A 12,318-nucleotide genomic window follows, 5' to 3' on the forward strand; every position below is an offset into this window, starting at 1 on the left:
GAGTCCCTAGGTATCTAGCTTGCTTGAGAACGTCTATATTAAAAGTCCCTGTCCTTAATGATAAACACATCTTCATATCTAACACTAAGATTCTTAGAAACATTAAACTATGCAATTCATAATGTATCCAGTCTTTGGAAATGCTGAGCTACACCATATCATTATACAACAGCATCCCCAACGAACATCCCTCCCCAACCCACCTCCTCTCTGGCCTCCCCAATCCTAAAGTCAGCAACCCCTCACACAGTATGGTTATTCCATATGGGAGCCCAGCCACAAAATTCTAGAAGACTCAAGAGGTGAAGTAGGAATTCTGCATGGAGTACAGATGGTCAATGGGGTTCCCCACTCTGGACTGCAGGGGTCCTGCTTCTGATGTTGCTAGGAAGCAGTCGCCCAGGTTACTGAGAGAAGTGTCATCACTATCCAGGTCATGGAAAAGAGGTTCAGCGCCTGAAATGAAAATGGAACACGGGCATGAGTGTCTGGAAGAATTGACACCCTTACATGTTAGAAAATTCAGCTGAGCTCAACCAGTGTTTCCTAAACACATTCTACGGATGGGAACTTACTAAGTGTTGAGGTATGGGGTGATTCAGCAAGTATGTAGGAACTGTGTGGATGTGTTTAAGGAAAATGAGAAACCCACACAAGGGAACTGAGGAACTGCGAGGGACCTATGGGGCCTGAGTCCTTCTTACCATAGGGGTGCATGTGATCTCCAGGCATCTGGGGTGGAGTGAGACCCTGTCGGAAGGGGTCAGCGTTGTAGACACTCTGTTCGATGGCCAGCAGCTGCTGTGGGGTGGGCATAGCTGTGTAGGGGTTCATGATCCCTTCCATTCCAGCAGTCCCACCACCATTTGTCTGAGCTGTGGGACAAAAAAGGAAGACAGCATTTTCAACTTGTATCCCAGCACCCCACAAAAGACTGCACTACCAGATGTCCAGTGTTCATGGTTCTCATGGCATGGCAGCCTGCTTCCCCCACAGCAAGTGACCCAAGAGAACCCAAGTCAGAAAGCAGCATGTTATTCTAGTTATTTAATCTGTCATTTGACAATTTTATTCATGTATACAATGTATTCTTAGAGGGTGGAGGTTGAGAAGAACCTGTCTTCCTTTATTTATTTATTCTTTGACAATTTTGTTCATGTATACAATGTAGAAGAACCTGTCTTCTTTTTATTTAATTATTTGATTATTCTTTGACAATTTCATTCATGTATATAATCTATTCTGAGAGGGTGGACTGAGAGGACCCAATGCATCCTTTATGACCCAGCTTTGGAAGTCACACTCTCACTCACTCCTATTCTGTGCTGGAGGTGACTACCAAAGAGCATAGACGGCAGTTTGTAAGAATCATGGAAGACCAGCTTAGAGGCTTGTGACCGAGCACACTGTGTGATTGTGGCTATATGATTTTCCTTTCCTGGGTCCTGGTTTCCTTTTTACCAGCTTGAAAGGGATGAGGTGGCATCAGGTTTCTCCTCCTGTGCCTGGCAGAGGCCAAGGCAGTGGAGGAGAGAGATGGGGCCTGGGAAGCTGAACTTTAGGACACTACATAGGTTTGGCAGCCGCTTGAGAGGTTGGGTCAAAACCTCTTCTCTGATATAACCCATTACAAGTTCATCAGTCAACTGGGACTCATGATACTGGACCATTTGACTTCACGGATTGATACAAAAAGCACATGAAAAGTGGGCATGCTGGGTGATCTCAGCCTGCTACACTTGCGTACAGACGTTTATAAAACAAAGCAATCCTTCTCGCCTCCTTGTCCTCAGAATGAACATGGTTCTATGCACTCCCACCACATATCCCTGAAATCTACCCTAGCAGCTGCTCTGGAAAGTCTTTCAGCAGAGGCCTAGGTGCTGTCTGTGTGTTCTCATGATGCACTCGTGCAGTGTTCTCCCCAGTTTGTTGGTCTACACGGAATCAATTGGCATGCCTCTTGCCAAGCCACCTTTATGCCTGTTACCTTCTTTGAAGGCTTCAGGGAACCTATGTGACAAAGATAGCAAGCATGATTACTCTTCTGTGTGGATGCGTAAAGCACAATTCCATGGAAAGTGACTTGGTGCCAGATCAAATTACTTTGTAGTGGGGTAGAGCTGAGAACAGAATTCAAGACTCTTACTCAACTTGATGCTCACCCATCCCCAGCAACTCTTCTATCAGCTTTTCCGTGTAGTACTATTTATCTTGTACAAATACTGCTAAAAGGAATGGTGAAATTTGCAGGTAAGTGGATGGAAACAGGAAATACTATACTGATTGAGGTAACCCAGGCCCCGAAAGACAAATAGCACATGTTCTATCTCATCTGTGATGCAAACTTTGGACATTTAGATCTGTGGGCTTAACTCACTCAAGAAACTAGAATGGTACCAACAGCAGTGGCGGGGGTGGGGGTGGGGTGGGGAGAGGCTTACTTAAAGGAAGAGGAGAAGCTGAAAGACAGGTGACAGGAAAGCAGATAGAGAGGACACTGTGATGAAGATGTTTAAGTGGGGATGGGGGTCAGGGAAAGGGAAGATGGAAGGGAGCAAAGGGTTAATCAAAATAAAGTATTTGTGAGAAAACCATGTGGAAACCCACTGAGATATCCTGCACACTATGGATTTGTTGCTCCTAGAAGCCATTGTTTAGCAAACAAGAATCACACTGCCAGGCCTGAGCTGCTGGTCAGGGAGGCCCCAGAGGCTCCCCAAACAGTATAGGTTCTTGCTCTTCCTTTTGGTTGTTCTAGGAGTAGATGATAGGATCCTATTGCAGAAGACATCATATACCCAATATATAAAGAAATCAAGCTGGAAATAAGCCAGAAGCTTCCTCCCTGGTGTCTGGTTTTCACAGTGCTGGGAGGTGCTGTGCAGTCTTCTGGGGAGGAAAATTTATCACCAGTCTTATCCAATCGTAAATCCTGCAAACTATGATGCCAACCTGCCAAGCAAAATGTACCCACTGGTGTAACAATGGCATGGCTATTATGGGATAACCAACTGCTCTCAGACTGGACTGGAGGCCCACACCACTGGAGGAAATGCATACATTATACTATAAACCTATTAAAAAATAAACAAGCTGAGGAGGTCCCTACTTTGAAACTTACTACTGTTCTTTAGCTAAATTGATATGACATCAAAATGCATGCTAAGTATCCGGGGGCAAATGATACTCTCAGTCATAGTCAGAGAAGCTTTTCTCTGTGGCAGTGAATGAAAGAGACTTGTGGCTGCTCAAGATATTGAGAATAAGTGATTGTTTTAGTGCTGGACCCTAAAAAGAACATGGATGCCACCACTGAGACCCTTGGGAACCGTGAGCCCAAATAAACATTTATCCCCTTTATGTGGATTATCTCAAGAAATTTCTCACAGTGATGGAAAGCTAACGGAAGGGCTAAGTCAGCGGTATCTCTTAGTAATGAATTTGCTTCGAATGAGGAAGACTGGGTGAGAAGAGAAACCGGACATGCCTTTGACTTTGCACATGGCCCAGGCAAGGGGCTTTGCCACTGTCAATCAACTGTTCTGGAAGTGCAGTTCAACATTCTCACACATTACCTACAACCCAGTCTTCACTTAAATCCATCATTTCTCACACAGTTGTGTAGAGGCATGTCACTGATTGGGGATATGTCTGTCACTCAGAGAGCTTCAATGGAAGGCCTCAGGTAGGAGAGACCTGGACTGCAGTGAAGAGAGGCTTGGAAGAGCCACCAGCTTACCAGAACTCAGCCTCTGGGTGTTCTGCTGATCCTGTTGCTGTTGCTGCTGCCGCCGGGCCAGCTTCTTCATCTGATGAGGAAAGGGGCACAGGATTAGAAGTCAGAGGCCTGGGTGGGTCCGCATGGCAAGGGGGGACAGAAAGGGTGTGGCTTTTGCCCTTTGGTGGGAGGACTGTTCCTAAAGTAGAAGGAGTGACTGCCCCCCAGGTTTCACTCTGTCCAGGAAGCAGACATCGGGCACAGCACCCTGACTCAGATGTATGGTGTCAAGGGTTCTCCTACTTTGCAGCAGCAGGAATACAACTGGCAGAGAAGCCGAGTGCAACTGGTCTCAGAGCCAGGGACTTCTTCCCAGGAAGGGCCACATGCTGCTTTCTCTGAAACTGCTTCATGTGAGGCAGTGAATATGTGGATGTGTGTTTCACAGTCTCAAACTGTTGTGGAGCATGGGTTGCCCAATGGGTGGGACTTGGGATGAACCCAGACACTCTTTTGCCTCCTTCCCATCCACTGGCTCTGTGTGTGAGGGAGATCCGTACTGTAGGGCAGAAGTTAGCCCACCAAAGCCAGTTCCACCCAATTGTTTTCACCCAGTGTTTCTCAACTTGTGCTCTGGGAACCACTAGCATTTGGTGAGATCTTAATATGTACAACTGAGGGGTGTGTGTGTGTGTGTGTATGTGTGTGTGTGTGTGCGTGTGTGCGCGTGCATGTGCATGTGCACGCAATGATAGATTATAAAATGAATTCCTTTGCCATAAAATTCTCCAGAGCATTCAGTGGGTTCCTACTTTGTGAATCCACAGCCCATCAGTCCTCACACAGTCACTGCACCAAGAAGTCTTCTATTGGTGGAATCACAACACAGCACTAGCCCTGTGACTAACTAAGGAGAGTGATTTCCCTCCTTCTAAAGGCTGGGAAGATATTTCAGTCTGCAAAGTGCTACTGTGTAAGCACAAGGACCTGGGTTCAATTTTCAAGACCTCAAGCAAAAAGGGAGAGGTATTGGTGTGCACTTTGTAACCCAGTGCTGAGGAATAAGACACAGAGGGTGTCTGTGGCTATCTGGCCCCAAGATTAGACTAATGGAGCAACTCAAGGTCCCAGTGAGAGACTCTGTTCAAAAGAACAAAACCAAGGTGAACTACTGTCCTGGGAACCTCTGGCCTCCACGCATACATACACACCCACATGGGTGTACGTACAAGCACATACACATGTACACAAGAAAGAAAGAAAGAAAGAAAGAAAGAAAGAAGGAAGGAAGGAAGGAAGGAAGGAAGGAAGGAAGGAAGGAAGGAAGGAGAGGGAGGGAGGGAGGAGGGAGGGAGGGAGGGAGGGAGGGAGGAGGGAGGAGGGAGGGAGGGAGGGAGGGAGGGAGGGAAAAACCAAAGATTATGACAACTGGGCCAGGACATGTGTATTGTTAGTCAGGAATAAAATAAGTAACCCAGGACTTGATTATTACCTAGGACAGTAAGGTAGTTTGGCTGGAGTTAGCAAGATGGAAGTGAAGACATTATTTCACCTGCCACGACAAAAGCCACTTCCCTAACACCAATGCTTCCTTTCTCCCTTCTGCAGGGCTGCTATGGCAGAAATAATTGCTGGTGGCAGAAGTTTTAAGTCCAGAGAGCTACTATGCCAAGTAAGTCAGCTTAGAGAGACTGACAGCAGGTCCAGGGTCCACCTGCTTTGGGAAGAAATCAGCAAGACAAAGACAGGAGAAGCGGGGGGAGTGGATTACCTTGGCTCTCTGGTTCTGGAACCACACCTGAACCACACGGACGCTCAGTCCAGTCTCTGCAGCCAGAGTCTCCCTCACCTGCAAGAAATTGAACACGTGAGTATAAAACATGACTGTAAAGGGACCTCCCAGAGTAGGAGGAAGAACACTTCCTGGGTGGTGCGGAATGAGGCATACATAGGTCACATTCTCAAATAAGAGACCAGTTCATGATTAATGTTCAAATGCACCCTAACACAAGCTATGCTTCCTTTCTGGTAGAGAAGGACATCATTCACAAGGTAAAAAAAGAAAGAAATGCTCATGTACTTAGATGCACATTCCCAGGAGGCATTTTGGGATTCTCACTCTCTGAAGTTAGGGCTTTATGTGGTCTATTAGAGTTGACTGCTCTTTAGCTGTAGGCCTTCGTAAGCTTTAAACTACTCAAGGAGAACTAAAGTGAAAATCTCTTTGCAGAAGTAAATGGTTCTTTCTTGTTCTCTTGTCATTGACTTACAGTTTTAACTTGGTCTTTCTATTTCCAAGTAACTTTGTGTGTCTTGTGGATATTCATGTTCTCTATTTTCCTTAGTAAGCCCTTCCCAAAGGGAATATAAAACATAAGAGGGCCATCAGGAGTCTATCAGAGCCAGGCGGACAACTCTGGTGCTGGAATCCAGAAAACAGAGATGTGTTTGGTTATCCAGGCACATGGTGAGGGGCTAGTGTGATGGTAAGAGAGGCCCAGAGACACTGCCCCTTCTTGACACAGTCCAGAGAAGATGGGTTGAAAGAGTGTGAATAGGTATATGAAGGAAACAAAGGGAGGCTGTGGGAAACACCGCTTAGATGGTGCAATCGGGCTGAAGCTTGGAACTGAGATAAGTAGTGTAGGTTGCTGAGGTAACCTACTAAGTCACTATACGGAGTGGACACAACGGTCCTTGCACATCCTGAAAGCCTAGCCATGCCTCAGAGCCAAATCAGAAGCGACTAGATCCATGAAACCTGCCAGATGCCCAGATGCAAATGGCTTTTCCCTTTCCCATAACTCCTGGCAGCCTCTCTGTTTTGTTGTTGCAGCTTTGTCCCTAGTGTGACATTTGGTATGCCCATGTCCCCCTCACTGTAATGGTCACTGGGTAAGCCTTTTTGGGGGTATTTTACCTCCTCAGAGTGTAAGGAGTTGCAAAGATGGAAAGGAAAAAGTCTATGCATAAATCTTTTCCAAATTCAAAGTTGAGACAGAATACACTACTGCTCAGCAAATACCTAATTCTGCTTCTCTGTGCATAGACTAAGCATGCCTCATGGCTGCTCCCAATCTCCTACTCTGCAGGCAGACTAGGCTCACCTCACCTCTGCTCCCATGCTAAGCTAAGCTTGAGTCTACAGAATTCAAGTGGATATAATACAATGATCTAGAGAGAAGGCTTCCATAGCATCCTGTTCCTTTATAGCCTCTTGCTCACTCCCATCCTCACCAGAACAAGAACATTGGTACTTCAGGATATGGACCCACAAATGGCAGGCAGGCAGAGCAGGCCTAAACCCAAGTCCAGCAAGACCACAGCCAATGCCCATCTCAGGAATGGGTAATGAATGTTAGTGAGTGGATCACTGAGCCTTTGCCTTGTTTCTTCACAATAAAGGCTCACTAATACAGGGAGTTGTGCCTAAAACAGTAATACTAAATAGAATTTGCCAATTGCTTAAAAATGTTTCATTATTATGTAAAAATATAGTACCAGGTATAATACATGGCCATGGTTAATAAGCACTGAGTGCTTCATAAATGGGCACAGATATTTGTGGCAGGGACAACTAGCTGGCTCCAATATCCACCTTTTCCTCTCTCCCATAAGCAGTTGAGTTAAAGGTGAGCAAGGCATGGGTCATTTGGCAGGCTCATTCCTCAATTTCCCGTAGAGGAAGTGAGGCTATGAGACTAAATTCTGACCAGCACATATAACTATACACAATGGGCACAAACCCTGGGTATGTCATCAAAATGGAGGGTGCTTGCCCTCTACTTCTACTGTCTCCACCATGGTAGCTGGGAAAATGCAGACAGCTGGAGCAACTATTGGGACCCAAGCGATGGATACCAGAACTGTCCTCCCAGTCTTATCTTGCTCTCCTCTGCATATGACATAAAGGGAAAATATGATTTCATTAAATCAATGAGCAATTTTATATAAATGTTCACAGAAATCCCATTTGTAACAGCCCCAGACAAAGTACAGCCCAGATCTTCATCAATAGGTGACTGAAAAGCCAGAGCACATTGACTCAGCTGAAGATATCATTGGAAGGAATAACTCTTACCCAGGGAATCCCCAGCTCACCACACCAAGGAGACTCAGTCCAGACTCACCCATAAAAAGCATATCTTGCAAGACACTGTATTTTTCTATTCTTTGTTAAGGCATCTTGTTTATATCACAACTAGTACATATTATCACAATAAGTTAACTGCTATTTATTGTTCCTTGTGGCTCTTCATGAAATAAGAGGGGGTGGTAGGGTCCTTTGGAGTTGGCATGCACACAGGAAGTTGGGGGAAATTCTATTACTTCCCAGGCCATTGTTTAATTATCCTTGGAGCCTCCTGCAGGGTTCATGATGTCCATCACAGACTCTGAGTCACATTCCCCACCACTCAGATCCCCCACCACCCTCTAATATTACAGGGGAGTCCTGCTGCTCACAGATGAAGGGGTCTTGCTCCCTTCTCCCCCTCATACCTTTCTGCAGGGCTTGGAGGATACTTCAAATGAGGCCTTGAATGCTCTCCTCTGCTGGGTTGTCAAGATGGTTCTGGGACGTTTGGGCCGCTTGTGGTCCTTGCCGTCCTCTGATGCTCCTTTCCCTGCTCCATGGGCTGACTTGCAAAGACTCTCTTCATCATCACTTTTGCCTAAAAAGAAGCAGAGAACAGTATCTCCAGTCCCCAGGTGTACCTCACGGAGCTGTATGTTGTTCCATAATAAGCTCTGAGATGTCAGGATCCCAGGATGGCTTTAGGTATGAATGCAATAACCTGTGTAGTGCTGATCTAAAAGCTTCTGGGAAGAGGCTAAGAAAACACTTCTAAAGCTCAGAGGCAAGAGTAGAAAGTCCACAGTCATAATGCTTTATCATAGCATGATGTTCTGGCCCTACATTCATCAGCTGTGTGGTCTGACATGAGCTAATCAAAAGAGTTCACTTTTCATGTAAACGAATCATGACACAAGAGAGCTTGCTTCCATGGAATTGATGTAATGATGACATGGGCTTGTATTAGTAAGGCCTTTGAACGGCCATTTGGAATATAACCAATACCCAGTAACGGTTGGTTACTAGTATGATTTCCTTGATGTCAGTTTTAAAAACCAGACCTGAAAGACTCAGGCAAAACTTCCCAGAACTGTCAAAAATTTTAGCTACTGCCAGGGGGTAGAAACTATTACTGTTTAAAGGGACATCAAAAGCCAACATCAGATGACTGGAAATGACCAGGTAACACTAAGAATTCATCCAAACTTCTGGTCTATAAAATAAGCAGCTCCCTAAGAAAGGTATGTGAATTAATTCAATTATCGGAGTGAGAAATATAGGGGTAAGTATTTTCTCTTTATTTTTATTCTTTGAGATTCACACATGTATACAGTAAAATATAATCATATCCACCTCCATTTCCCCTCCAACTGCCCCCAGATATTCTCATACATGCCTACCTCCCAACTTCATGTTTTCTTATATTTTAACACACTAAGTCCATTTAGTGATTTCCATGCATGCGTGGTCATCTACTGGAGCATGGGCAACCTATCAGTGGCCACACCTCCAAAGAAGGGTGCACCCTCCGCCAATAGCCATCAACTACCAAAAGGTCCTCATTTAGGGGTGGGGCTTTTTAAGTTCCCTCCCCATATATTCTAGAATCTTGGCTGGCTTGAACTTGTGCATGTCCTGTATAGGTGTTATGGATTCATGAGTGCAATAGCTATGTCATGTCCAGAAGACAACATTTCAGAGGGCTTTCCTATCCTTTGGCGCTTGTATCTTTCTGCCTCCTCTTCCATGTGTTCCCCGACCCTTGGTTGGCCAGTAGGAGAGTAGTTGATTAAGATGACCTGCTTAGAACTGAGTGCTTACAGAATATACTATTGACAATGACTCATAATGCTCAAAGTAGAAAGAAGTCTCTCCTCCAGGCATTTCTCAGAGGTTCAGAGGTGTTTCTTAAGTCTAAGAAATGCCAGGATGAGTGACATCTTTTCACTTTTTGCATTAGGAGCCACTGGGAATTGTAGATCCTAAGGAGACCCTCCACTATCTCTGTGTCTTTGGGAGCTGCCCACCCTCCTTGTAATGAAACCCTACCTCATGGGCTTGCCCTGCTTCAGTCCCTCTGGCTACTTTTTTAAAAGCCCACAAAGCAGACCCAGCAGTTGCATGCCTTACACAGTTTCATTATTCCAACATCTTCCATAAAGGATGCACATTTGTACATGATTGTTTAAGTTAGAATATGCGCTGAGTTCTAAATTAGGACTCTACCAGAGCCAAAGATTTCTTTTATATGAGAAAGTAATGTTTTTCTCTTTCTGTGGACATCCAAAACATGGAACTTGAATGTGAAGGGGCAGTGAGCTGTGGATCCCCTGAACTGAAAGGCGGCTGAGGTAGGCAGGCACTCCTGCCCCTTATTAGCCCTCTGCTAGTCATATCATGTCCCCAGTCCCCCAGTTGGTTTCCTCCTCTACATACTGATGACAGTAACATCCACCCTGTGGGTGTCCCAGAAGCACTGGTGCTATGTACAAAGAAGCTCACATGACCTCAGCACACAGGTGATGCTTAGCACATGCTGTAGAAAGGTTACATTCTCTCTATGCCTCGCTCCCCACCAAAAGTACAAATAAAAGACCCTGGGAGATTAAGGAGCATTAGCACCAGAGTCCTCATGAGGAGAAGGATACCCCTGTCTCTCCTTCAGCTGTGAAGCTTCTCTTTCCCAGGAGTGATGTTGCATTTGATCTTAGTCATAGCTGTGCAGAGGGTTTTCAAGGTGATCCTAGGAGGTTTGCAGAATAGCAAGAAGAAAATAAACATTGAAAGCAAATGTCTCAGTAAAATAAGATGATCCCCCAAGAGGCTAAAGGTAGAAAAAGAAAGTCATATCCATATATATTCACCCTCGAAAGGCCTTAATGCAGGTCGGAGACTTCCTCAACCCCTGATGAGGGTAGAGGGGACTTTCTGGTATAACTAATCTTTCAATGACACTTCTAAGGAAATGGGAATGACTGGCATCCCAGGCCAAGTGACATGCAGTTCCTCCAGAAGGCAGGCAGCTAGGAACCAGTCTGTAGGCTGGCACTGCCAATGAGAACCAAGGCAGCCTCAGTATAGGGTGTGCTTTAAAATGAAATCAGACGGTCTTCGGAAGCCTATCTTCTGTCAGTGGTGTCAATAAAATGGTGTTCACAATTGTCTGATTCTTTCATACTCATTTCTTTATAGAGTTTAATGCAAATGGATATTGGATGGAACTTTGGATCATATATAGCTAATGAAATTATGAAATCTAAAATAATAATGGCCCATATATACCTGGACCTCTCCAGGAAACCAGTGTGGCATGTTTTCTACATGGTCCCATTCTCCCTCCACGGGAGTCTCCAAACTTCAGTCTTTGCCAGCTCTCTGATCCTGGTTCACACTCCACTCTCTATCCCCAGCCCTCCAGCACCACACCACAGCTCAAGGACAGTCATAGGCCACAGGATGGGCATAAACAGTTCTTGCCCCAGTCAGGACCCAGAAGAATGGGGCACACACACCACATGCATATGTTCAAATGAAGAGACAGGAGGCTGGGTGAGATCTAGAGCAAAGGTCAGTAAACTGAACCACACAGACTGTATTTGGCCTGGTGTCTGTTGTGGAATTATAGGCCCACAAAGGCCAAGCTATACAACTATCACCCAGATGCAGAGGGCCCAGGTCGGACCATACTGACTCCCTAGCTGTAGGTCCAGAGTCTGTGAACTCCCACAAGCTCATGTCAGCTGTCTCTGTGGATTTCCCTGTTATCATATTGACCCCCCTTGCTCATGTCATCCCTCCTTCCTCCCTTCCCAGCTTGGCCGGGTGCTTGGCTGTGGATGTCTAAATATGCATACTTTTTAACTGGGATGTTGCTACCCAAACAGTCACCAGTGTACACTTCCAGTTCTCCTGGTGGGTCTAGATGAGTGAGATGCTGAAGAGGGAGAGTGGCAGGTAATCTGGAATCTTAGGAGCTGCCCATCCCCTTCCTTCAACCACTTCCTGTTACAGTGTGTGAATCCCAGGAGCCCAAGTTGTTCTGTGGCTTTCTTGGAGCTGCTCTGAACTGCTCTGGGACATCGCAGATGCTCCTCTCTCCTCTCTTTCTGCAGGGCAGTCTTGCCAGACCCCCACAGACTTCTCCATGAGAATGTGTGGTGTGGAATATGTCTCCCAGAGCCAGCTGGAGTACCGGGAAGCAGAAGATGGTAGAAAATCTTCAAACTACGAAGCGAAGCAGGCGTCTTCCATTGCCAGAGCCTCCCACACCCTGATGTAGGCTGGAGCTATCCCTCATAATTTAAGGTGACATCCCTCAGCAGAGATGAAAGGAACAGCACTCTCAGCTCTCCAACAACAAATGTCAGCATCCCTGGAGGCCATTTAGACACAAGCACCACATAAATCTGACTCTAGTGGGGGAAGCCCAGAGATTAAGTCTCTCTGTACAGCCTACCAGAGAAAAATGAATTGGCTTGGCACAAAGTTTGAACATGTTTCTCAGGGCCTTTCTCTCCCCGCA

General features: G+C 45.8%; 1 protein-coding gene across 1 annotated transcript in view; it reads right to left on the reverse strand.

Annotated features, from left to right (window-relative positions):
• Positions 1–295: 295 nt before the first annotated feature.
• Positions 296–12,318, reverse strand: part of Lmx1a (LIM homeobox transcription factor 1 alpha) — a 139,712-nt gene continuing 127,689 nt past the window's right edge. The window contains exons 4-8 of the mRNA XM_027417097.2: positions 8,222–8,394; positions 5,493–5,570; positions 3,743–3,812; positions 705–875; positions 296–456 (exon numbers count right to left, since the gene is read on the reverse strand). Of these exons, the coding sequence (XP_027272898.1) occupies positions 296–456; positions 705–875; positions 3,743–3,812; positions 5,493–5,570; positions 8,222–8,394 (653 nt within the window). The remainder of the gene's footprint in view (positions 457–704; positions 876–3,742; positions 3,813–5,492; positions 5,571–8,221; positions 8,395–12,318) is intronic.

This window comes from Cricetulus griseus, chromosome 5, assembly GCF_003668045.3.
Source record: "Cricetulus griseus strain 17A/GY chromosome 5, alternate assembly CriGri-PICRH-1.0, whole genome shotgun sequence".
NCBI lineage: Eukaryota > Metazoa > Chordata > Mammalia > Rodentia > Cricetidae > Cricetulus > Cricetulus griseus.